The sequence below is a fragment of the Gekko japonicus genome, unplaced genomic scaffold, assembly GCF_001447785.1.
Source record: "Gekko japonicus isolate JY-2015 unplaced genomic scaffold, Gekko_japonicus_V1.1 scaffold884, whole genome shotgun sequence".
In the NCBI taxonomy this organism is placed as follows: Eukaryota; Metazoa; Chordata; class Lepidosauria; order Squamata; family Gekkonidae; genus Gekko; species Gekko japonicus.
The window spans coordinates 649,000-675,957 of record NW_015172029.1 but is presented as its reverse complement, the minus strand read 5'-3'; the positions used below and the strand labels follow the sequence as shown (position 1 = coordinate 675,957).

Sequence of the window (26,958 nt, the reverse complement as noted above, 5' to 3'; positions counted from 1 at the left end):
TTCCCGCTTCACTTTCGCTCCCCCCCCCTCAGAGTAGGTCGACGGCCGACCCGCCAGGCAATCAATGTAACCTCTCAGCCTAACTTCGTCTCTCTCGCCCCCTCCCCTTCTCCTACTCGACCCCGCCTCCTCCCTCCGCATTCGTTGCTTTCCCCCTTCTACCCCTCGCCAGCGCCCCTCATTGGCCCCGCGCCTCCAGCCCTCCGAGGCGCGCATTGGTCGATTGGCCGCTCTCAGCGCCCACCTCCGGCAACGAGCACGTTCGTCCGCCCTCCCTGAAGTTAGCCGCGTCTGTTTCTCTTCCCTCCTCGCCGACCCAGGCGCGCGCCACAAATTGAAAAATCCGCTCTGGCGCGAGAGTTGGGGAAAGAGTCTCGCGATACTATGTAAAGTAGAGGTAGGAGACAGTTGGGGAGGGGGGGGGAAAGCAGACCGGAGCTTATTTAAAGGGACACGGTGAAAAATTGGGATTCTGTATGAATATCTGCATAAATTCACACAATTACATTAAGGCGAGTATGGAAATATACTCTGTGTACTGGACAATAAACACTTCCAATGTTTGAACATTATTTACATGTAGCATTTAATAAACTTTACAGTGTAAAAAGTTTGAGTCCAGTCACTGGCACCTTTTAAGACCAACATATGCTGCAGTCACACACACTAAAGAATCCACTTCCAATCCACTTTCCAACTGCATTTTGCCAGTTCACACACTAAGAATCCAGTGTGATTTTGGCCTCGTAGGACCTGACGTTTCGGCAGCAGCTGTGACTGGCACCCTCAGAGGTATAATATAGAGAGATGGAGTACCCAGCCATACAGCCCGGAAACTCGACAGCAACTAATGAACTCCGGCTGTGGAAACCTTTGACAACATATCATTAGAAGAACTGGACCAAATCAAGTCCATTTAATCCAGCATCATATCCTCACAATGGCCAACCAGAAGATCCCAGAAGCAGGGACTTTTCATCAAGGGAAAAGACTACAGAGAGTTAACCACGTGAAGCCCACGGCACTACAAATGTTTTTGCTAATATACTTTTTGTGGCAGCCAGAACAGGGACGCCAATACCCAAAGATGGGGGAAATAAAGGGTACCAGTTTTTAAATGCTATTTTGTCATAAGCCCGTATATCGCCGCGCTGCTCAACCACTACAGGACACACTACTGATTTACTTCATTTGTGCCCCACCTTCTTCCCCAGTGGGGGCCCAAGGTGGCTTACATAACTCTCCACTCCTCCCTTTTACCCTCCAATAACCCTGTAAGGTAGAACAAAGTTCGAGTCCAGTGTCATCTTTTAAGACCAACAGAGTGTAATTCTCAGTATAAGCTTTTGTGTGCATGTGCACTTCATCAAATACATACAACACGGTATCCCCCACACTGCTGGCTACTGGACCTGCCCATCCCCCTTGTGATCCATTGTGCAGAAGTGCTGAGGCAAGCACAATTACAAGGCAACTAGGGTTGCCAACCTCCAGGTGGGACCTGGAGATCTCCAGCTTTTACATCTGATCTCCAGGTAACGGAGCTCGGTTCCCCTGAAGACAATGGCAATAAAACAGGGGAGGAAGAGACTTGTTTTCTGCTCATCTTCCTCTGCCCACAAGAAAAAAGATCCATGTGCCCAAATTTTAACACCAAAAATCAACAATTTAATTAAATTATATAGACATATAGAGTAGTCAGAACAAATTTTCCTATGACACAATAAATAGGCGAGTAGTTTGTAATGATAGGAATCCTTTGTTCTGGTTCCTTGTTTTTGTTTAAAGTTTATTGATAAACAGTTTATTGAACATTACTTATAGCTAGTTTTTACAGGCACTGTTGTAAAAGTCAATAGTTCAGATAACTTGTCTATATTTATCTGTGTAATTATTTGTTTAAACTGCTGTATTGAAATAAAAAATGCGAATTATAAAATAAATAAATACATAATCTGCCTTTAACAGATTATTGTAAAGCCAACCGTACTCCAAGAGGTTTTGAGAATTCAGAAAGCACCAACTATGTTTTGTTGACAGTGAAGATTTTAGGGTGAAATGGGTGTCTCTATTAAATATATGCTCCATGGACGTAACTGCTGTTAATTGTTGAAAGATCACATCAGGAGACTGAGAATTTGAAAACAGAAATACCATCTATGGAGTGGACATTAAGGGAGACCTCTCCTCCTAATGTATATGACACACATCGACAAGAATTGGAAACTAGTGTAGAACAGTTTGGAGTAAATTGAGGGCCAGACATGTGCTCATAGGCTGACCTACCTCACAGGGTTGTTGTGAGCATAAAAGGGAACGGAGCGGGAGATATGCCACCCTGAATTCCTTAATGGAAGGGGTAGATAACAAGATGTGCCTTAACCCCTAGTGTTTGGTAAGAGACATCTCCAGTGGTGAAGGAACTGCAACGTGCACGCATTCAGAGACACCCTGTTAGTCTATATATTCAGAGTCTCCAACCTAGTGCTCCAACAGTTGCCAGAGCTAAGCTACAACATGCCCTAGTCATAAATGAAGTGCCAGTAGTCAGAGGTATACTGCCTCCGAACATGGAAGTTCTATTATCTTCTTAGTTATTCTTATTTATAATTTATTTATTAGATTTGTATCCCACCCTCCCCAAATGGGCTCAGGGCGGCTTCCAACAGCGGCAAATGCCATAACAAACAATTAAAACAGTATAAAAACAATCAATAAATAAAGTCTGCATTCTTGTCTATTCTTAGTTATATTATGCAATAGACATTGATAGACCGATGCTATGTGAACTTTTATCAGAAGCACTCTGTCCAAATTTCAGATCACTGGCCTTCACACCCTGCTTCCCCCACCATTAACAGTTGCCTTTAAAGGGAGGATTGCTGGGTTAGATGAACCTTTGGGTCTGATGAAGGCAATATGAGTGGGGGGAAATAACTCCAGTGAACAACTCCAACATCAGCAAACCCAGCACCCAAAAATCGATGCTACGTTCTAAGTTCATTCCAAAGCGTTATTTGCATTTCGCACCTTCTTTTCAAAAATCTTCTATCCCCCCCCCCAAATCTTAGTATTGCAGGCACAGAGCACAGAAGTTGGAAGTGTAAAAAGATGTCAAAAGACGCCCCAAGCCATTCTAATTTGTCAGCCCACATGTCTTGAAGTACAGGATCATTCTGTACACAATGCAGAGCCGCCCTTTGCTCCCTTGCAGAATTGCATATGACGAACACAACTCGCATGGACTCCTTGCCACACACCGCAACCTTCTAGTCCTTATCAGCATAGCTCCCCACCCTTTGGCCTGAGTAAGTGTCCTCTCCCCCATCCTAATTCAGTTTCAGTACCAGAGCTCAGCCAGGGATGTGCCATGCATTTCCACCCAGCCCTGGCATTTTTATCCGGTCCTTCCACATGGCAGCGTACGTGGTCACCCCCTCCCCACTTTATCCTCACAATACCCCCGGTGAGGTAGGTCAGGCAGAGAGAGGAACTGGCCCCCCTGCCTAAGTCTCCCCTGGGTCTTCCAGTGCAGAAGGATATCCATCTACCCAGCATCCTGTTTTCAATAGTGCCTGGCTGAAAAGCTTCAGCAAAGTCACCTAGAAGGAAAGACTGTAAAGCACAGAGGCAGGACTGAAAGCAGCTTACAGCATGGTGCTCTCCTCCGTCAAAACAACCCTGCAAAGCAGACCAGGACGAGAGTGCTCGATGGGCCCAAGAGGTCACCCAGTGAGCCTTTATGGTAGAATCGGGGATTCAAACCTGGGTCGCCCAGGAGCCTCGTCTGCCACTCTATCCATTACACCACACTGGCTCTCAAAAGTCCCGCACATTTAGTTTCTCCTTTGCACCAGGCATTCAGAAGTACACTGCCTCTGAACATCTTAAGCTGTTGCTAGAGCCCTCTTCCACGAATCTGTTCAGTTTTGTTGTTGGCCCTGGTCGGGGCAGTGAGTCTCACAAGCACAGAGACAGGAGCCACTGCCATTTCAGTGGACGACCCATCCCCAAGTTCTAACATTATGAGAAGAAACAAAAACTTCCCCTACAGCATGCATACACTGTACCACCACCCCCGCCCAATTATGGCTACTTGGCTTATTCCAACGCCAGCCCTGCAAGCCTTAACCTTGATTTTCAAGGTTCTTGTTTGAATGTTTCCCCTCAGATCTTTTCAATCACCTTGATCTGATGGCAGATCAACTTTCACAGATTAGCTTGCAATGGCCACATGCCAACTGACCTGGCTGCAAGGGTTGCCACCCTCCAGGTAGGGCCTGGAGATCTCCCAGAACCACAACCGATCTGTAATAATAATAATAATCTTTCAATTTATTGATCGCTCAATCCTTGCAGAGCTGCTGGCTCTGAGCGATTCACAGTTACTCATTTCAGAAGGGACTAACAATGCTTTATAGGGGTAAGGGAGGACAACACATATAATCTTCACATAGCACCCGTTTTGCAGCCGACGGGGATTTGTTCAGTTGCAAGTCGGACGTGATGCGGACGGCATTTTTCCCATTCGGCTTGGCTTGGCTGGATGATATCATCTCTTCCTCTCCAGGACTCTTCAGGTCGCAGCTCCATACTGCCACCACCTGGCCGGAACTAGAGAGATCACCTAGAGAAGGTGGCTGCTTTGGAGGTGGACTCTGTGGCATTCCATTCTACCTCAATGAGGCTCCTCCCCTCCCTGGATCTTGCCACCCTAAACTCCAACCCAAAACCTCCAGGAATTTCCCAACCGAGAGCTGACAACCACACTGGCTGTGAGTGACAGCCCCACGCATGGCATCTTGCAGGGAGAAGCTTTTCCCAGCATGAAACTGCAGCGGGAAAGGCTTCACTGTCTAAAGCCCGTGTCCCCAGGGTGCTATCCAGTGTTCCCTCTAAGCCGAGTTTGTGCGAGCTAGCTCACAGTTCTTTAGACTCCGGCTCTCGCGTTTTTGTCTTAGCTCAGGAACGATGGCTCCGGAGCAAACTCATTGATGCAGCAGCCAAATGGCTCGTTCACAACGCCAATGCCAGTAGCTCACAAAGTAGAGTTTTTGCTCACAAGACTCCCCAGCTTAGAGGGAGCATTGGCGCTACCCTAAAGGCAGAACACGGCCAGTTCAAAACAAAAGCTAGCAAGCTTTACTTTGCTTCTTTCCTTTCCGTCAGGACTGGCACACAAACAAAAGGAGGACAAATTCTTCATGCACATCCTTCGTTCCTATACTCTACAAGTGGCAGTGTGGTGCAGTGGTTAAAGTGGCACACCAGGACTGAGGAAATCCGGATTCGAACCCCTGCTTACCACTAAACGCTCCGGGTGGCGCTGGGCCAGTCACACCCTCTTTCAGCTTGGCCTACCTCACAGGATAGTTGTGAGTTTAAAACAGAGAAGGGAAAGCCGTGCACGTTGCTCTGGGATCTCTGGAGGAGGGGAGGGGATAAAAATGTAATTCATAAATGAATACGAATGCTGAGAGACAACCACTGAGGCCCAACAAACAAGTTTCTTGCTCACTGAAATCCCCAGTCTGGGTTTCGTTCGTTCATTCTCTTCACAAAGGGGTCCATATTATTTATTTACTTTATATCCCACCTTCCTCCCCAATGGACTTCTGTTGTTCTCTCCTCCCATTTTATCCTCACAACAGCCCTGTGAGGTGGGTGAGGCTGAGAGTGTGAGACTGGCCCCAAGGTCACCCAGCAAGCTTTCACAGCAGAGCAAGGATTCGAACCTGGAGTCCCCCTGATCCTAGTCAAATGCACTAACAACCACTACACCACACTAGCTAGTGCAGTGATAAACCAGTCTGCATATCTGGGCTTTGAGAGACCATGGCTGTATCGAACCTGAATCACACTTTTGGTATTCATCATCGCCGGCAACTGTTACAACAGCCCTGTAGGTAAGCCCCCCTGTTGCAGATAGGGGACTGAGATGAAGAGAAAGGATGGCTAGAGAAAATCTGAACTTTGGGCTTCCTGGACCAGTAGTCTCAGCTGCTACACCAGCTTTGAGCGGCTTTTATCTATTGACTTATACATCTAGGCCACTTCTTCAGAGCCCTCCTCAAGGGACCTTACAATTTATATAAAACCAAAACATAGATTAAAAATATAGATTAAAAACTGACCATAAAACAGAAGCCAACCATTAAAAGGCTGAAAGGATGAGCCCCTTCTTAAAATCCCAGGTAAACAGAAGTGATGTCGCCTGGCTCCTATATAAAGGAGGTGTTTGGGAGGCTTTTCCAAAGAGGAGGGACCATCGCAGAAAATATCCTTCCAACCAACTGCTCCCTCTAAGCTGCAGAGTCTTGTGAGCAAAAATTCTACTTTGCGAGCTACTGACATTAAAGCTGTAAGCAAGCGATTTGGCTGCTGCCTAAATTAGTTTGCTCTGGAGCCCTCCTTCCTGAGCTCAGACAAAAATCTGAGCTGGAGGCTAAAAGACTGTGAGCTAGCTCACACTAACTCAACTTAGTGGGAACATTGCTTCCAACCCACTCATCCCCCTCCGATTTACAATTTTCCCTCCATGATGGGGGTGTAGTAAGCATATATGACAACTTGCGATGCAATGCAGGCATTTTAGGAAGTAGACTCTAGTCCACAGCAGCTCCTGCCCTGGACCACTTCCAGATGCCCACAACATCCCCGCCCTCTTCTGGAGGGGCCAGGCCACACTGAGGAAGACATGCTACAAAGATGAACAAATTGCCCTAGATCCTTCTGCTACCTGCCAGGGAGCACTGCTGCTTGCCAAAGACCTGTCTCAACCTGCCAGGCGGGAGGGCCAGTTCTTCCCGCGCTAGGCCACTCCCCAGAGCTGAAATCCACAAACGGGGTGACAACCCATGGCCCAGACAGTCTAGAACCACCCCCGCCCGGTATCTCTTCCCAAACCACACACACCAGATGACTGTGGGGCAGCCCACTTATCTCGGACCAGCCCTACGAGATGAGTCAGGCTGAGCAACAGAGGCACACTCAGCCCAAAAGCATGCAGGGAATTTGGGTCCCTGACAATGCTCCCTCTAAGCTGTGGAGTCTTGTGAGCGAAAATCCTGCTTTGTGAGCGACTGGCATTAAAGCCGTGAGCCGGCGATTGGGCTGCTGCCTAAATTAGTCTGCTCTGGAGCCAACCTTCCTGAGCTAAGACAAAAACGTGTGAGCCGGAGGCTAAGAAGCTGTGAGCTAGCTCACACTGACTCAGCTTAGAGGGAACACTGGGCTCCCTGACCTGGATGGGCCAAGGGAGCCTGATCTTCTCAGATCTCAGAACTTAGTATTTGGATGGGAAACCACCAAGCAAATCCAGGGCTGCCACGTGGAGGCAGGAAATGGCAAACCACCTTTTGTCTCTTGCCTTGGTATGGCTGGACCAGGCTAGCGCGACCTCCGTCATATCTCAACACCCAAAAAGTCTACGGCTGTTATGCGGAGGCAAACTATCTCAGGACATCGCTTGCCTTGAAAACCCTACAAGGGTCACCATAAGCTTGAGAGCCTTTTCCACCTCAGGCAGTGTTCCCTCTAAGCTGAGTCAGTGTGAGCTAGCTCGCAGTCTTTTAGCCTCCGGCTCACGCATTTTTGCCTTCGCTCAGGAAGGAAGCCGCCAGAGCAAACTCATTTATGCAGCAGCCAAATCGCTTGCTCACAGCTTTATTGTCAGTAGCTCACAGAGCAGGATTTTTGCTCACAAGACTCCACAGCTTAGAGGTAGCATTGCCTCCTGGGTCCAAGAATTTTTAAATCTCCCCCCCCCACTCCCAAACCACACCTACTCAACTGATGGTGGAGGAACAGCTTCCTGGTTTTAATGCCGTCTACAGCAATTAATTGGCTGGAATATTATTGGCTGCAACCTTACGTACTTTCACTTGACCCCTGAGGAACAACATCCTTCGCACATGCTAAATAATGCAGCTTCAATTTACTTCAGCGACCATTTGCAAGTGGGTTTTGCCATTTCACACAGTAAAATGCAGGTGCAAAGTGGATTGAAAGTGCATTATTTGGTGTGTGAAAGCGACAGTGTGGGATTTGTGAGTGTCAGGACACTTGGGAACAAAGTCTGAGTCCAGCACAGCTACCCATCTGAGAGCTCTTGCAAGAGAGAGATCTGAGCATCAGAATGGGAGCTTTTCAGTTTGGGCACACAAACCAACAGGTGGGTTGCAGCGAGCATAGAAAGCACAGGGGAATCTGTATGTTTGGAGTTTGGCACGGAAACCACAAGCCTTGAGGACAACAGAGAACTCAGCAATAGAGAATCCAGCTCATGGCTTGTGTTAGTCACCACAAGATGGAGCGATAGCTACTCCCACAGATGGCTCTCAAGAAATATTTCAATCAAACCATGGGCCACGTGGGGTCTATCAGCAGTAGCACCATGGACCCTCCTACTACACCAGTACTAACTGCAGTAGATCCATGGAGCCTCCATGTTCAAAGGCACTATACCCTCCACTTCTAAGAAAATGAGAGTAGGAGAGATTTTCAGAACTATCTAGCCGACCCCCCACTCCACACTGTGGGAAACAAGACCTCAAGGTGTCTAATCCAAAGTGCCAATCCTTAGCGTGCTTAAGCCACAGTAGTGTCGAAACTATTCTCAACCCACCCATATTAATGAGCGGTGAAGGCAGAAATGGAGAAGAGAAGGGTGCGTGCAGGCGGAACTGGACTGACAAAATATCTGCAGGATTGCAACCGTAACCCCCCCCCCCAAGCATTTTCCCCTCTCCTGCATCCAAAAGGTCCCTGGGACAGACTTCCTTAGGTAATTTAATGTAACCCAGAAGCGTTTTTGCAGCAGGATCGATGCATGCTTCTCACTCACTTATGGGGCAGGAAACCAAGGCACCCAAGCCCCCTTTCGCTTAATTCTACGCACAGGCTGGGTTTGTAAAGCCGCGGATTCTACGCATGCCAACTCCATGGAACTCATTTACGGCTTACTCCCGAGTAAGTTCAGGCTACACATCTGTAAATGTATTTCCCGGAGGGGGGGGGAGAGTAGACGCCGTAGGATTCGGTACGGCTGACTTCAGAATAAGCGTGCAATCGATGTCCCTGTCCCATTGGGCTTACTTGGAAGTAAGAAGGTACCGCTTTTGTCTAAACAGTGAACAGAAAAGCGTAGGGCCAGAGAGTAAGAAACGCTTGCAGTCTTCTTGCTTATTTGGGGTCCCTTACAGGATCCTAAGATCAGTACCGCGAAACTCCCAAAAACCCCTTTCGTCGGAGATTTCCAGAGAGAAACGAACTGAAAATCACTCACCTCGCAAAATCAACTTTTGGCTCCCGGATGTCTTGCAGAAAAGGCGCCTTTTGATAAAAAAACAAAAACTGGCAGCCCAAAATCTCCAAAGACGCCTAGTTTTTGATGCAGATTTCAAAGGGACCAAACTAAAAAAAACAAATGTAGCTGGAAGGGAACCAACTCCGGCTAGAAGAGGCAATCCGGCAGCGGTAATAACGCCAGCCCGCGCAAAAGGTAGCTTTTTACGCCTCCCGGCTTTGGAGTTTGGCGCGGAAAATCGCGGGGCAGCGTTCGGAGCTTCCTGATTGGCCAGTGGTGGCGGGAATTCGGGAGAAGAGGCGGGGCTTTTACGTAGTTTATTTGCAATTCCCTCCACCTCCTCCCGCTCCGCTTGCCCGGGCACGCAGAGGCGCATGCGCAAGTGTGGGTTTCTTCTTTATTGACATTAGATTATAGGGGGGGCGGAGTATAAAATTGGCCTAGAATAGGTCACCTCTCCCCCAATCTCTGAAACTGTTTCCTTCCCTCTCTGTATTGGAACTGGGCTATTCGGTGTGGAAGGAAAAGTACTCTGTACATGCTCAGAGACATTGTATTTTGCTCTCCATCCAAGCAACTCAGAGCTCATTGGATACATTTTGTTTGCACAACATCAGTGTTCCCTCTAAGCTGAGTAAGTGTGAGCTAGCTCACAGTTTTTTAGCCTCCGGCTCACACATCTTTGTCTTGGCTCAGGAAGGAGGGCTCCAGAGCAAACTAATCGATGCAGCAGACAAATGGCTTGCTCACAAAGTAGAATTCCTGCTCACAAGACTCCACAGCTTAGAGGGAACATTGCTCCCTTCCAATAGAATTGATATCTGTATTGCCTCAGTGGGTGCCCTGGATCCCCTTGCCCCCATCCTCACCCCGCTGACCCCCCCCATTCCCCATCCCTCTTTGAAACACACCCACTATCGCTGGAATCGCAGAAGGTACATAAGATACTAACAGATATGTATGAAGTAGAACTGCCTTTTAGACCAGAAATGTTTTTGCTAAATATATTTCCAGATAAGTTAAAAAACGAACAAAAATATGCTATGGGATATATTATCACGGCAGCTCGTATTATATTTGCCAAAATTTGGAAACTTGAAAGGATATCATCATGTAATGAACTGATTAATAAAGTTCAAGAGGTAGTAGAAATAGACAAACTGACTACAATCCTAGAGAACAAAGATATGGAGATATTCCATAGTAGATGAAAAATGTTTTATAAGTGGATAAAAGAAAATAATATATGAACTAACTGACTTTAATAACTGAAATGGTTTAAAATACCAAGTATGTATGAACTAAATGACTCTGACAATTGAAACTGTTTAAAATTTCATGAATGCATGCTGTAATGCACAAGAAAACCTAAAAAATATTTCAAAAAAAAAAAAGAAACACACCCACTATGATGTCACAAATGTTCTGACATCATCGAAAGTGCACACCGACATCAGCCCTGCAAGGGATTCCAGGGCACGAGAAGGAAGCGGCCTGTCCCTCATGTGCCCATCCATGTCAGTGGTGAAGTCCCTTGAGCTGGTGGTGCCAAGGGATGTGTACCTGTCTGGGTCAGAGGTGGAGGGGGAGGTGGTGCTGCGCCTCCACAGCACGCTGATCAATCCCCAGGTGAAGGTGGAGTTGATTGGGAGGGGCTATCTGGAGTGGATGGAAGAAGCCAACGCCCACAAGGATTACAGCCAGGCCTCCAGCTGCGTCAACCGGGCAGATTACGTCCACAAGACGAAAACATTTGATATCCAAGGTGAGAGGGGAGGGATCCCTTTTGCTTGGAGCATTATGCTAATGTGGGAGGAGGCGGAGCAACTCCAGATGACCCACCCACCTATGGAATTGGGCTCCGCCCCCAAGACTGTGGCACAAGAAGCAATGATGGTAGCTAGCAGGGCTATTCTTGGGCAGGAACGCACAGGAACGGAGTTCCGGCTGGCTCCCAAGTTGGCCACGCCCAGCAGGAACTCATTAGCATAATAGGCCACACCCAACAGCAGAAACTCATTAGGATTGGCTACATTAGGGGTGGGTGGCCTAACATGCAAAGGCGTTCCTGCTACAGAAAAAGGCCCTGGGTTCTGACCACAAACAAGGTAAACAGAATAACAAGCAAAAGGTGGGTGTGGCTGGATGACCACACTTCTGGTAACGTGGGGGTGCGGCCTAATGTGCTAATCAGCTGTGCTGTCAGGGGTGTGGCCCAATATGCTAATGAGTTCCTGCTGTTGGGTGTAACCTATTTTGCTAATGAGTTCCTGCTGGGCTTTTTCTACAAAAAAACTGGTAGCTAGTATGTCTCTGAGTGTGGACTGGGTGCCATTCCTTCACTGATCACATCAAGGTGACGATAGACACAGGGATGCCAGCTCTTTACCTCGGACATTCCTTGAGAATTTGAGCGTGGTGCCTGTGGAGGGAACGATTTGAGGAGGGATTTTTACCTAGCATCTATGGTATACCATTGAGTTTGCCCTGTGAACTGCCATTTTGTTGAGGGGAACTGACCTAGTCTGGAAATCAGCTGTGATTCCGGGAGAAGAACGGGCCACATCCAGAGATTGCCCCGACAGTAGACACAAGGTCTTTCAGAGAAGTCTGAAACGTCTGGGCTGAATTTGATGGTAGTAATTCAGGTCTCTCTCTGTTATGCATAGCGCAAGGCAAATTGGACCGGGGGTGCCATTAAGGACAGCAGAGTGAGAAACAGAGGTCTGGCCCATGAGATGCTCTCAGTCTGAGGATGAATATCAGTTTTTGGCTCCAGATGTCTTTAAGAACATAAGAACATAAGAGATGCCAATGTTGGATCAGGCCAAAGGCCCATCCAGTCCAACACTCTGTGTCACACAGTGGCCAGAAATACCAGGTGCCATCAGGAGGAGTTCCACCAGTGGGGCCAGGACATTAGAAGCCCTCCCACTGTTGACCCCCCCCCAAGCACCAAGAAGACAGAGCATCACTTGCCCCAGAGCCCCTAGCTATACCTTGTGGCTAATAGCCACTGATGGACCTCTGCTCCATATGCTTATTTAATTCTAGGCTTGCCAAGTCCCCCCGGGGGGCGGGGAAATCCCCCGCCCCAGAGGCCCATTCCCCGCCTGGAAGTGACGTGGACACGCCGGGCACTCTGGGGGCGGGGCCACCCACTTCCTGTGGCAGTGAATTCCAAGTGTTAATCACTCTTTGGGTGAAGAAGTACTTCCTTTTATCCGTTCTAACCCGACCGCTCAGCAATTTCATGGAGTGCCCACGGGTTCTTGTATTGTGAGAAAGGGAGAAAAGTACCTCTTTCTTTACCTGCTCTTTCCCATGCATAATCTTATAAACCTCGATCATGTCACCCCTCAGTCGTCTTTTCTCCAAGCTAAAGAGCCCTAAGCGCTTTAACCTTTCCTCATAGGGAAAGTGTTCCAACCCTTTTATCATTCGAGTTGCCCTTTTCTGCACTTTTTCCAAAGCTATAATATCCTTTTTAAGGTGTGGTGACCAGAACTGCACACAGTATTCCAAATGAGGTCGCACCATTGATTTATATAGGGGCATTATGATATTGGCTGATCTGTTTTCAATACCCTTCCTAATAATCCCCAGCATAGCCTTAGCCTTTTTTATTGCAGTCACACACTGTCTCGACATTTTCAGTGAGTTATCTACTACAACTCCCTCTTGTTCAGTCTCTGCCAGTTCAGACCCCATCAATGTGTATTTATATTTAGGATTTTGGCTCCAATGTGCATCACCTTGCACTTGGCCACATTGAACCCCATTTGCCATGTTGATGCCCACTTGCCCATCCTTGACAGATCCCTTTGGAGTGCCTCACAATCCTCCCTGGTTTTCACCACCCTGAACAACTTCATATCATCCGCAAATTTAGCCACTTCATTGCTTACTCCCAACTCCAAATCATTAATGAACACGTTAAAAAGCATTGGACCAAGTACTGATCCCTGCGGTACCCCATTGCTTACCACCCTCCACTGAGAAAACTACCCATTTATACTCACTCTCTGTTTTCTACTAATTAGCCAGTTTTTGATCCACAAAAGGACTTGTCCTTTTATCCCACGATTTTTGAGCTTACTTAGGAGCCTTTGATGAGGAACTTTATCAAAAGCTTTCTGGAAGTCAAGGTAAACAATATCTATTGGGTCCCCCTTTCTCTGGGACCCTACCATCTAAGTGCTTTTACATGTGCAGTTGATATCACTGTATCCTAAGGAAAAATTTCCACAGGATACCTTGTAAGAAGGAACCTTTTGGGTTACCTCAAGCACTAGAGTATTTTGGCCCAGATCTTGGATTATTCTGACCAGATTTTTTAAAAAATATCTCCCATTAAATAGTTTTAGAGAAAAGAAATTAGGGTACTTTAGCATTTGAAGAAGAAGAGATTGGAAGAAGAAGAGATTTATACCCCACCCTTCACTACCCAAAGGAGTCTCAGAGCAGTTTCCCTTCCCCTCCCCACAACAGACACTCTGTGAGGTAGGTGGGGCTGAAAGAGCTCTTTCGAGGACTGCTCTTGAGAGAACTGTGATTGACCCAAGGTCGCACCAGCAGCTGCACGTGGAGGAGTGAGGAATCATCATTCCTGATTCTCCCAGATTAGAGTCTGCGCTCCTAACCACTACACCAAACCGGTTAGTATTCAATATTATTGAATAGTATTAAGAGAGCTATTGTGGTAGGTTAGAGTGCTGGATGAATCCAGGAGACACAAGTTCAAATCCGCACCCTGCCATGGAAGCTTGCTGAGCAACCTTAGGCTAGTCACACATTCTCAGCCTAACCTACCCCACAGGGTTGTTGTGAGGATTAAATGGAGGAAAATTACATAAACTGTGTTAGGTCCCCATTGGAGAGAAATATGAGGTATAAATGAAGTTAGTTTTTTTTTAATTATGCCTTTTTTAAACAGTGTTCTATTTTGGGGGACAGAGTGCTTGAATTTTAATTCATAAGATCCCAAATTTCATATCCAGTTCAGAGGGTCTTGGGTACAGCAGCTGAAGCAGAATGACTAAGGCAATGACTTGCAAATCAACAAGTCCTGGGTTCAAATCTTTTCTCTGCCAAGTGTGCCCAAGGCGGCCTTGTAAACCTCACAAGGCAGGGCTCTCTCACTGTTTATGTTGTATACTATGCCATGCCTTACGTTTCTGGGTGCTTCGGAAATAATTATTATAATGATGATGGTGGTTAACAAGGATTCCTGGGGCACCTTAAAATGGTACTCGTCATTCCGGGACTGTGAACGCTTATTACGTGGCCACAAGTTTCCCACAAGACTCCATTGTTTTGACTGGAAATAACTAACACAGCTAACCCTTTGAGAAACACTGTCACCATTATTATTATTATTATTATTATTATTATTAATAATAATAATAATAATACTTTTGATTTATTGATTGCTCTTTCCCACACACCTGCGGGCTCATAGTAGTAAAGGTAAAGGTTTCCCTTGCTCGAAAGCCAGTCAAATCTGACTCTAGGGGGCGGTGCTCATCTCCGTTTCCAGGCCGAAGAGCCAGCACTGTCCAAAGTCGTTTCCGTGGTCATGTGGCCGTCATGACTAGACGCCGAGGTGCACGGAATGCTGTTACCTTCCCACCGCAGCGGCACCTATTTATCTACTTGCAATTTCTTGCTTTTGAACTGCTAGGTTGGCAGGAGCTGGGGCCAGAGACAGGAGTTCACTCTGTCATGCGGCACTCGGGTCTTGAACTGCCGAACTGCCGACCTTCCAGTCTGCAGTTCAGCGTCTTAACTATAAGTTAAATATCTAGCGCCAGGAGGCAAGATCTTCTCTGGTGTGCAGGTATAAACATCTGTGCATGGGCCTGATGGAATGGCCTACCCAAGGAAATCAGGAGGGGCCCCTCTCGTCTGGCATTCTACAAACTGGGCAAACCGAATCATTCAAGAGGGCTTTCCTGCCCAGGTCATAGGGTTGTGTGCCGTGCAAAATGATTCACAAACCTACTGGGCGAAATGATTCGTGGCCATGGTCTACACTGCTACGTACAGCTTATTGTAAGTAGGATCTTATTATGTAATTTTTGCACCACTTAATGTCTAATGTTCATACGTATGCTCTGCTCCGGTTCTTTCTGGTTGGTTCCCGACGTCTGCCACTCTAATGCATCTGGTTACTGAATGTCCCATTTTGTTGATTGTACTGACTCACTCTTCATTAATCCGCCTGGAGCTCCTGTGAGAAAAGGAAGCCGTGTGTGTGCATGTGCCGTTAAGTCACAGCCCATTTATGGCAAACCAGCAGAGCTCTTTTTGTAGAAAAAGCCCAGCAGGGACTCATTAGCATAATAGGCCACACCCCAACAGCAGAAGCTCATTAGCATATTAGGCCAATCGGTGAGGGAGGAAAGGTACTCTGTACATGCTCAGAGACATTCTGTTTTGCTTTCCATCCAAGCACCTCAGACTCCATTGGATACATTTTGTTTGCACAACTAGAAGTATGGGAGAGTAAGAGGAGTCTCCTTCCGGCCCACAGGGAACTGGCTGGACCCCGGCGTCCACAGTTTCAGCTTCAGCTTCATCCTGCCTCCCAGAATCCCCTCGACCTTCACCAGTCGGGTCGGGCGCATCTGCTACTTCCTGCAAGCCATCTGTGCTACGCGCGAGCTCATCCTAGCCAAACAGAAGAAATACCTGATGGTGCAAGGGACCTCTGTCTTCAGCCAAGACACTATAGAATCCGAAGTAAGTGTTGGGTCTCATTAGGGTTGCCAAGCTCCAGGTGGTGGCTGGAGGTCTCCTGCCATTACAAACTGGTCTCCAGACGACATGGATCAGTTCGCCTGGAGAAAAATGGCTGCTTTGGAAGGTGGACGCCATGGCATTGTACCCCATGTTAAGTCCCCCCCCTCCTCAAACCCCCCCTCCTCAGGCTCCACCCTCAAATCTCTAGGGTTTTGCCAACCTGGAGCGGGCAACCCTAGGTCTCATGGCTTTCCTTCTGAGAAAAGATGCCAGCGGAAGGTGTGGAGGGGAGGGCTCCTTCCACCATTTTCCAAAATTCCAGAAGCCACAGAAAAGTCAGATTGGAAAGGAGTTCCAAATTGAATTTCGAAGGCCAGAAATGCATGCGGACTAATGAGGAAGTAGAATCTTGAAGTGATAGAGTGGGGCGGCCCTTCTTCAGATTGGGAAGAACTGTTTTTAATCCTTCCATGGGGGTGGGAGTTGTTGTTGTTGTTCAGTCGCACAGTCGAGTCCGACTCTTCGCGACCCCATGGACCAACTCCCGCCAGGCCCTCCTGTCTTCCGCTGTCCTCTGAAGTTGGCTCAATTTCATGTTCGTTGCGTCGATGACACTGTCCAACCATCTCATCCTTTGCCGTCCCCGTCTTCTTTGACCTTCAATCTTTCCCAGCATCAGGGTCTTCTCCAGTGAGTGCTCCCTTCTCATTTGGTGGCCAAAGTATTTGAGATTCAGTTTCATTATCTGGCCTTCCAGGGAACAGTCAGGGTTGATTTCTTTTAGGATGGACTGATTTGATCTTCTTGCAGTCCACTCCAAGGGACTCTCAAGAGTCTTCTCCAGCACCATAGTTCAAAAGAATCTATTCTTCGGCACTCGGCCTTCCTTATAGGGAGTAGACGGCTGTAAAGTTCTTGCCTAGCCCTCCCCCTGCAGAGCTAGTTTTCTGCTTGTGGGGGCAATGCGAGCTAACTGCAGTCTGGAAAGGAGTGGCCCACACTATCGCCTCTGGATTCTTCTGCCTAGTCTGCTACATGGGTAACTCCAGGAGTATATGTGAAGAGCGGACCTGGAACATATCTGCTGTTGGGCGGTCAGTCCGACTCTACCCCGGAAGACCTGGACCGGGTGTTACAGGACATGGCTGGATGACTTAGTCTGAGTCGATTGAAATTGAATCCGACAAAGACGGAGGTCCTGTACCTGAGTCGGAGCGGACTGGGGTTAGGGATCCCACTACTGGCCTTCAATGGGGCGCCACTGGTGCCAGCGCTGAGGATCAGGAGTTTGGGAGTGCTCCTGGATGCCTCCTTAACAATGGAGGCCCAGGTAGCAGCCACTGCCTTTTACCATCTACGGCTGATTAGGCAGTTGGTTCCCTTCCTCGAACGCAATGATCTGGCTACAGTGATCCACGCAATGGTCACCTCAAGGTTGGACTACTGCAATGCTCTCTACATGGGGCTGCCCTTGGCGCAACTCCGGAAGCTGCAGCTGGTGCAAAATGCAACAGCCAGGCTGTTGAGGGGCCTCTCTATGCGAGAACACATCCAGCCTGCGCTGAAGGGATTGCACTGGCTGCCAACAGCATACTGGATTCGCTTCAAGGTGATGGTTTTGACCTTTAAAGCCTTTTATGGTCAGGGACCTGCCTACCTGAGGGACCACCTTTCCCCACACGTTCCCCAGAGAGCACTACGGTCAGGGTCGCAAAATCGTCCCCCTGCCCCCGGTTCTAAGGATGTCAGGCTGGTAATGACCAGGACCAGGGGCTTTTCTTTAGCAGCTCTAACCTACTGGAATGAGCTCCCGGACGAGATCAGGGCCCTGCGGGACCTCGCACAGTTCCGCAGGGCCACGAAAATGGAGCTCTTTTGCCAGGCATTTAGGTAGGAGTTGTGTTATCATCTGTACCCCGTGTCAACCTATTTCCAGCCTGAGCCCGCTGACAGTGGATGGACCGATAAGTGCACTTTATTGTAATGATACTGCCATAGTTTTGTTAATTGCTTTTAATAACGTGTGTAAATTTTTTGGGGGCCCCCCGAAGGGGATTTTTTTAATTGCACTTTTCTAAAGACTACAAATCTACAACGAAAATGAGGGAAGGGAACCACAATTTGGGATAAAGAAAAGAAAACCCACTACTATCTAAAATCCCAGGAGAGGAGATCCTCAAAATCTCTTAAGTACAAAGTCAGTTCTAAGCTCGCTAACAATTTTTTGAACTTAGTCAGGTCTACTATTACAACTTTTGAATCTTAAATTAACTGTTAAAAAGAAAAACCCCAAAGCATCTCATTACAATCAACCCTTTTCAAAGGCACACTACAGAGTCCTTCAGCCTTCATTTCTTCTTATCCTGTCTTCTTTGCAGTTTATAAGGACTTTTAGGAGCCGCTGCTCCCTTCTCTGACAGAGAGTCCTTTCCAGAAGACCCCGAGTCCAGCTCGCCACTGGACTTACTGTCCTCTTTATCGCCTTTCTCTTGCTCACCCATCTGGATTTTCAAAAAGTCCCGTGCTTTGGAAACAGAATCTATATTTTACTTTTTATCTTGAAGTTTGAAGGTTACACCCTCTGGATACAGCCACCGATAGCTGATTGCGTTTGTTTGAAGAAAAAGGATTAAGTCTTTGTATTTCCTTCTCCTTTGTCTTATTTCAAATGGGATGTCTTTAAGGATCCTAATGGTGCTGTCCCTGATTTTCAAGGTTGTCCCCGTCATCGCTCTCAGGATAGTATCCCTTACATGTCTCTTTGAGAATCTCATTACTATTTCCCCAGGCAGATTATTCTTTTTTATATATACGGAATATGACCTATAGGCCACATCCATTTCGCTCATCAAGTACTCCATCGTCAAATTTGTAACCGGGGCTAATGCTTCGCTCAGCATTTGCTTCAGATTCTCTCCTTTAGAATCTGGGACACCCTGGAATAGGAGAACCAAGTTTGCCTTCTCCATTTGCAGCTGTAAAAGTTGTTCTTCTGTTGAGACTTGCTTCTTTTCCAATTTTTCTACCTTTTTTTTCACCTTTTGAGTAGTGGCATCAACTTCTTTCACCTTCTCGGCTGTTTGCTCTGTAATTTTAAGGGTCTCATTCACTTGTGCTTGCTGGGTGGTGATACATTTGGTCATTGTAGACAACTGTTCCTTGACGTTAGTCATCTGTTCCATCAGGGGGCACAGAGATTCTGCCAACATTTTAGCCAGCTCGGTGGTTCCTTCCAGTTTTGGACTCTCCCCTTTCGCTTTTAAAAGTTTCTCCTTCTCAGTCCTCTTCCCTGCCATCTTTTATCGATTGTTTACTTTCGCCGCAGTTTCTAAAGTCTCTGAATGTGCGCTCAAACGCTTATACACACCTTGGTAAGTTTTTCTCAACAGATTTCAACGCTTCCGCTCCCCCCCCCCATTTTTTCGCTTAAAAGTTCGTGTGCATGGGAGGAGCCCCTCCCCCCGCTCATTTCACTTCTCGGTCCGTGGGGTGGGGAGCTTTCTTTTTAAATTGTCATAGATGCTTTATTCTGACTCACGTTCATATTGGTCTTCTGACTTCGCTTAGTCTCTCATTCAACCGCTCGATCCCCAGCGCTTGTATCGGTCAGCGTCACTAGATTCCATACGGACACTCGCAGGAGGGACCATCGGGGCGAAGAGGCACCTCAATTCCCCAGCATTGCACTGGCGAAGAGGCGACCTCTCAAAAGCCCCATGGCTAGAAGCCCTTTGCCTGGCCTCTTGGGGGGCAACGAGCCTGCGTACCCCCTCCTTCCCGCTTGTGCGCAGCTTGCATCCCCGGGAGGTCTGGGAGATGCAATTGCTCAACGTGCCGCCATCCACCGGAAGTCAACATGTGTATTTTATACTAATATTTGTATTGCTGTTTACCTGTTAGTTCTTGTGTAAGCTGCCATGAGCCTGCCTCGGTGGGGAGGGCGGGGTAAAAATAAATAAATAAATAAATAAATAACGTATCAGATATAATACCAAGATAATTTGTTTATCTTACACAAACAAAAGCAGATGAAGCCAAGGCCTTCCTTCCATTATTCCATTCTGTCTCTTTCTCGACCTTCCTTCTACTCATCCCTTTCAAAACCCATCCTAACACATTTTTTTTGGTTAAACCCTATAAAGCAGGGGTGTCAAACTCATTTGTTAAGAGGGCTGGAGCTGACATAAATGGGACCTTGTTGGACCGGGCCATGTGTGTCAAAAAATGTAGTGCCAGGTAGCAGAGATATTAACTTTATAAAGGACACAGACAAACACAGTTAAAAAATTTTTTAACTTAAAATGCCAACATGCTTAAAACAGTAACACTCTTGCCATATTTTGTTTATTTAACAGTCTTTGATAACTGACACCTCTCAGACCTCCCCCCCACACCCTTAAAAGATGCCTACCTAAAATGGAAAGGTGGGGGGATAGTGGGATTTGGCAATGCAATTTTTAAAAATAAAACATCAAGAAAAAGCATAAGGGTCACAGCAGAAACTAAAAATAAAAACTAAAAATATAAAATGCCCTGAGCCTAGGAAAACATGAAATGGCTGGGCATTGCAAGCTCCCCTCCCCAGTTCTACTCAGAATGGCAGTGGCTCTCCAGTGTAATGTCCTCCTTTGGCTGTGGGTACTCACTCAGGCACCTGTTCTCAGGTCCATTCAGCAGAGACAAGCTGGCTCAAAACATTAGCCCTTTATTTGCAAGGAGACTTCAGATAGCGTACAAACACTGGAAACTGAAACTATTTGAGGTCCACTCCATTGAAATACACTGCAGCTCAAAAAAAGATGCGAAGAAAATGCGGAATGGGTTTTCTGTTGGTTTCTGGGTCCAGATAGACTACTCTGGGACTAGAACGACAGTCCCCCAGAGTGGAATGACAGTCCTTGGGAGTAGCAGAAGTGTTCTGTGAATGGAATTCCACTCCCAGAGTGGAATTCCATTCCCAGAGCAAAATTCCATTCCCAGAACACAGCTGCTACACACAGGGGCCGTCATTCCACTCTGGGGGACTGTCGTTCTAGTCCCAGAGTAGTCTATCTGGGCTCAGAAACCTTAATGGAAAATCCATTCTGCATTTACTTTGCAACTTCTTTTGTGCTGCGGCCCAGAGGAATTTCCAGCAACAAGTGAAGACAAGGCCCAACCAGCTGGGAAGTTTGGCAGCCCCCATCTCCCTCAGAAGGGTGAGGACAGGCAGGGGAGGGGGAGGGGTGGAGAAGAGAGATGTGGGACGGATTAAAGCCCTGTTCTGGCCCACAGGTCACATGTTTGACCCCCCTGCCATAGAGTCTACCCTCCAAGTAGGGTTGCCAGGGGATTCCGATTTTTTTTTTGGTTTCTGCCTGCCACCAGCCAGCTGCCCAGAGGGGGAAGCCCCCATCCCCAAACAGGGATGTCGTGCGGCAATGTCCCCAATATGATGTCATCACATTGGGACGTCGTGCGGCAATGCTCAGCTTTTGGGGCAAAACTCTATGGTTTTAGGCCAAAGAACCATAGAGTTTTGCCCAAAATGCAGAGCGTGGTCACATGATATCCCCAATGTGATGATGTCATCGCATCGGGAACATCGCACAACACCCTTGCCACCCCTGGAGCAGTGTTCCCTCTAAGCTGAGTTAGTGTGAGCTAGCTCACAGTTTTTTAGCCTCCGGCTCACACATTTTTCTCTTCGCTCAGGAAAGATGGCTCCAGAGCAAACTAATTTATGCAGTAGCCAAATAGCTCGCTCACAACTTTAGTGCCAGGAGCTCACAAAGTAGAATTTTTGCTCACAAGACTCCACAGCTTAGAGGGAACATTGCCCTGGAGTGCCCCCCAAATTCCCCCACCGGCAAGCCGAGGAAGCCTGGGCACCCTACCGCCAAAGCAGCCATTTTCTCCAGGGGAATTGATTTTGATTGTCTGACCAGTTGTGATAGTGGGAGATCTCTAGGTGCCACCTGGAGGTTGGCAACCCAAACTTGAATAGAATCCCTGCATGTGTAAAAAGTCGACTGATTTGGTATTATAGTGCCCACATTTGCCTGAACAAGAATGATATATCTTCGCAATCAGCTCTGATGTAAGATACGGCTAATGAATCATCTTATAGATTTCTTCTTTAAAGCGTATGCATACACAAACTTCCAAACATCTTCTGTTACTTCATAGCCCTAAGGCCTGATCTCGCTTGTGAGAGAATTTAGGGAACAGAGTTTACATTACAATCAAACGATATGATTTTGAGAGATAATATTCCTGAGGTTGTGTAATTAGATTTTCAAAGTCATTCAGTTGCCTTCAAGAGTAATTGTTTTACAAAGGAAGGTTCTCATCTGCACATAATCAAAGCAAGATGCTATCAAAATGAATTATATCACTCTGGGAAATCAAGTTCTTATAACAGTCTAAATTACAGCTTTCTCATTTGCTTAGAGCAGAAAACTGAAACTTTTTTTTTAATTGACTCTCCTAAAAAGGAGAGAGTTTATTGCTTTTAATATCAGAAAGGGGGAGGGTATATAGCTGGACTAAGAAAAGTGTGAGTGATGCTCAATTAGTATATTAATCTTTTGTTAGTAGTAAACAAATCTTCTTTTGGCTCCTTCCGTGAGTTGTCAATCGTCTTTCATCTTGAACTGTAAAAAACAAATATAAGTGTTAATGTATTAGTAGTGTCCCTCTGGTTTATTGTTAATAAAGTCCTTTCATGCGCTTTCCGAACCAATCTTCAAGTTCTGGGCTGCCTTCCTTTTATATCTCTCAGGTTATAGGATGATCCTTTCCCTGCTCCTCCATCTTCCGGAGTCTTATCCTCCGTCTCCGAGCCGCTGTCTCCTTCGCTGTCCATTTCTTCCCATCTAGCGAGTGCTGCCTCCTCTGAGCTGGCGTGTCTCTTCAAAAAGTCTTGAGCCTTGAAAATGGAGTCGATCTTCTCCCTTTTATCTTTAAATTTAAAGTTAAATTCTTCTGGAATCAACCATCGATAACTAATTTGGTGATTTTGCAAGAACAAGGTCAGCCCTTTGTAAGCCTTCCTCTTCATTCAGATTTCAAATGGAACATCCTTCAAAATTCTGTCTGCTCTCCAATTTTCATAAGCGTTGCTGAAGACGCTCTCAGTATTTGATCCCGACTTCTCTGCTTTGTAAACTTGACTACCACTTCTGCCGGTAGATTGTTCATCTTTGTGTAGTTGGAATAGGATCTGTAGACCAGATCCATTTCCTCGCTTATTTTTTCCGCTTCTCTGCCGGTGAGTGATGCCAAAGCTTCCACTAGAATACTTCGGAGATCTTCTTTTTCCTGTTCTTTTATGCCTTGAAATCGGAGAGTCAAATTTGATTTTTCCATTTGAAGCATCAATAACTTTTTATCTTGCATTTCTTGATGTTTTCCCATTTTCTCCACCTTCTTCTTGACCTTTTGAGTATCTTCTGCTGAGACCAGACATTTTTGCGCGATTTCCTCCATTTTCTTAGCTGTATCATTCAGCTGGATCTGCTGGTTACTGAGAACACTTTCCATGCTTGTCAATGTCTGATTTATTTTTTGCATTTGCTCCAGCAGAGGGCGCAAAAGCTCGCTCTCCTGTTGAGTGACAGCCGGCTCCAAGGGGCGGGAGATAGCACCGGAAGTTCCTCCCAGCTTCTTTACCGGCTTCTCCTGAAACTTTTTCTGCCCCGACATCTTTGCTTTATTGTTTACTTTTTAAAAGTTCGTGCCGTGTGGCTGAGAAATGAATCTATCTTTCTTTCAACAATTCACCAAAAGGTAACACCACTCTTTTGAAATTTCACTCCCCCCCTCTTCTTTCTGTTAAATCAGTCTCTGTTTTGTCGGGGGGGGGACCCTCTCCCTCCTCCCTTGTGCTTTTTCGTTGGGGGGGGAATGCGCTTCGCTCTTTTTTCTGTTCCCGATCGGCAACTCACAGTTTTGGCCGAATATCTTCTATTGAAACGCTTTATTGCTTCATCACTCGGTGACGTCCGGCGGCTCTGCTAGTCCCCGTATGGGGCACTGCCGCGGCAAGAGCCATTGGGGCATGGGGCGAGCCTCAATTTCCGACCTTCGGGCCAGGAAAGAGGCACATCCCCTGTGTGCCCCGGATCGGAACCTCTGTCTGAGGCTCCTTGGGGTCTCCGCTTGTGCGGATTCCCCCCCTTGGCCGCGCGTGGGCAAATCGCCTCCGGGAGCTTCCCGAAGTTGCGACCGCCATTCACAGAGTCCAGACCGGAAGCCATAAAACTGAAACTTTTGACATAATGTCTAAGTCTCTCGCAACTGATCCCAGGGCAAAACACCTAGAGGGGATTTCCTTTTATACTTATCCCAAACTAACAATAAATTAGTAATCACAATATTATCATTTTCATGACCTCTTTTCCTTGTGACATTATATGCCCAGAGAAAAGTTCTGAGTGGAATTTTAAGAACATAAGAGAAGCCAATGTTGGATCAGGCCATTGGCCCATCCAGTCCAACACTCTGTCACACAGTGGCCAAAAATACCAGGTGCTTTAAGGCGCTTTGCTCAATTGTTGCTTCAGATGGCCTGCTATCGACATTTAACCATCTACAGATCCATATTAATTTACCAGCATCCTGGAAAGCTTTGATACTGGGAACAGCAAAACCGCCTGTAGACGATTTTAACTAAGCAACAGCCCAAGTCACTTAAGGGGGTTTTAAATTTCCAAATGAATTCATGAAACTTTCCTTGCTGCTCTTTTCGAATCTTCTTCCTGATAACATACAGATTATTCAATAGCAGACAAATCAGTTTTGGTACTAGCATCATAATCTTAATGCCCCAACATAGAAAGATTAAATGACCTCCAAAGGGCAACAGAACAAAGTTTGAGTCCAGTGGCACCTTTAAGACCAACAAAGTTTAATTCTGGGTATAACCTTTCTTCTTCGAAGAAGTGCTCATGCCCAGAATATAACTTTGTTGGTCTTAAAGGTGCCACTGGACTCAAACTTTGTTCTACTGTTTCCAACAGGGCTACCCCACCTGAATCAAATTCCAAAGGACAAGTTTTTGTTTAAAGCCAAGTATCACTGGTTTGACATCATCCTCTAAGGCTATGGTCACACGGACCCCTTGCCACGCGAGTTTTCCCGCAGTAATTACATCCGGGACACCCATGTCGCTTTGATGGTGTTCAGACGGTCCCTCTGCATCCCGCTTTACTTGCGCGAGTAATTGTTCACACAGCCGCGCCGTCCCCGCGATCGCGGGTTTTTTTTCCCAAAAAAAAAACCCCGTGCATGCGCTCGTCTATCAATAAACAATGTGGTTAAACAGGCGCTTGGTCGCTCGGGCGCTGGGGCGTACATACACACAAACAACCCCAAAAAACAAAATAAAAGTGAGTGCCCATTTGAGCATGCGCATGACTTTAACCGGAAACAAAGAAAAAAAGGGGGGGGGGAGCGCTATCACGGCGGATCGATGTCCAGATACCAAAGAAGCGAATATAAAGCGCAAGATAGAGGGAAAACACCAGTTCCAACAGGGGTCAAAAAACCGCGGATAAAAGAGCAAAAACCGCGGGACTCTGCCGGCTTCGGGGCGGGAGGCGGGATTGCCTATATAGACAGGAAACTTTAATGCAGGAGAGATCGGCTGCGAGTCCCGCACTAAACGTCCGTGTGACCAGGCCCTAAGACTCTGACGTTGTTGTGACTTATCTTTATGCCCAAATAGCTAATGCTTTTAATTATAATTTTCATCCTTATCCAAATTGATAATGTCTTGCAAAGCATTGTTGAAAGGTAACAGAACTGTTTTTCAACATTTAGCTCATGGAGCCCCAACCTTTTTGAACCTATAGGCACCTTTGGACCTCTGACGTAGCGTGGTTGGCACAGCCACAGCATGGCTGCCATAACATGGCTGCTCTAGGAGGTGGAGTCAGCTACAAAATGGTAGCCTCAGCTTGCCTTCAGTCACGCATCGGAGATCCTTGTGCTGTGGTGGCCACTGTCGCCAACGCAATGTTTTTAAAAATCTGCACGGCCAATCAAATCTCCAGTGGCCAATCAGAAGCCATGCTGGGCAGAAACCCCACCCACTTTCCAAAAATCCTTGGTGGGCACCAGAAAGTGCGTCAGCAGGTGCAATGGTGCCGACGGGCACCATGTTTGGGATTCCTGATTTAACTTATATACTGACATAAAAAGATGGAAGTGACTGTTCTTGCATTGTCTCCTTCCACGCAGGAGACGCATCCTGATTGTGACTGATGCAGAAACACAGGCTGTACTTGTTCAGGGTCTAAGAGTGTTGCATAAGTTGTTTCCAGACTATGGGGACTTTGGGACCGCCTGTGGTGTAGGCTGGATAGGCCAATGGCATGACGGAAGTCCTTCTGCCTCTTCGACCCTCACCCTGTGACATCTCTCTCCCCTCTTCCGCCTCATTCCAGTACCCGTTGGTGGTAGAAGTGGAGAAACAACTCCGTCACAGCTGCTGCTTCAAGACTGCCCCCATCACATTACGCCTATCCCTGTGCAAGAACATCTTCACGCCGGGGGACAACGTTTCCTTCACCACCGAGATTACTAACCACACGGGCAAGTCCATCAAGAAAGTGGTCTTCATCCTCCACTCGGTTCTCCTGTACAAGGGCTTCAACCTGAGGGCCGAGCGGCGCACCTTGGAAGAGCGAAGCGACCTGTTGCGCTTGGAGTCGCACCTCGAGGCGGGGTCCTGTGTGGACACCAAGATCCACAGTACCCTCCTGCTGCCCAAGGTCATGCTGGTCACCAGCTCCCACAAGTCCGACGAGATCATGGACGTCGGGTACGATTTGACAGGGACCGTCTACTTCCCTTGCATGAGCTCTGTGACGGCCCGGATCCCCATCATTATACGGAACGAAGCTGTGGACCCCAGAGAGTAG

At 47.1% G+C, this 26,958-nt stretch overlaps 2 protein-coding genes across 2 annotated transcripts in view; one reads left to right on the top strand and one right to left on the bottom strand.

The window, feature by feature from the left end:
• The window catches only part of UHRF1 (ubiquitin-like with PHD and ring finger domains 1), a 36,728-nt gene extending 27,390 nt beyond the window's left edge, over positions 1-9,338 (bottom strand). Inside the window, exon 1 of the mRNA XM_015420591.1 lies at positions 9,287-9,338. The gene's annotated coding sequence lies outside the window, so the exon portion shown is untranslated. The remainder of the gene's footprint in view (positions 1-9,286) is intronic.
• A 1,484-nt stretch (positions 9,339-10,822) lies between these two features.
• ARRDC5 (arrestin domain containing 5) lies at positions 10,823-26,958 on the top strand. The gene is made up of 3 exons (XM_015420590.1): positions 10,823-11,072; positions 15,843-16,051; positions 26,482-26,958. The coding sequence occupies exons 1-3, from the start codon at positions 10,823-10,825 to the stop codon at positions 26,956-26,958; spliced, it is 936 nt and encodes a 311-aa protein (XP_015276076.1).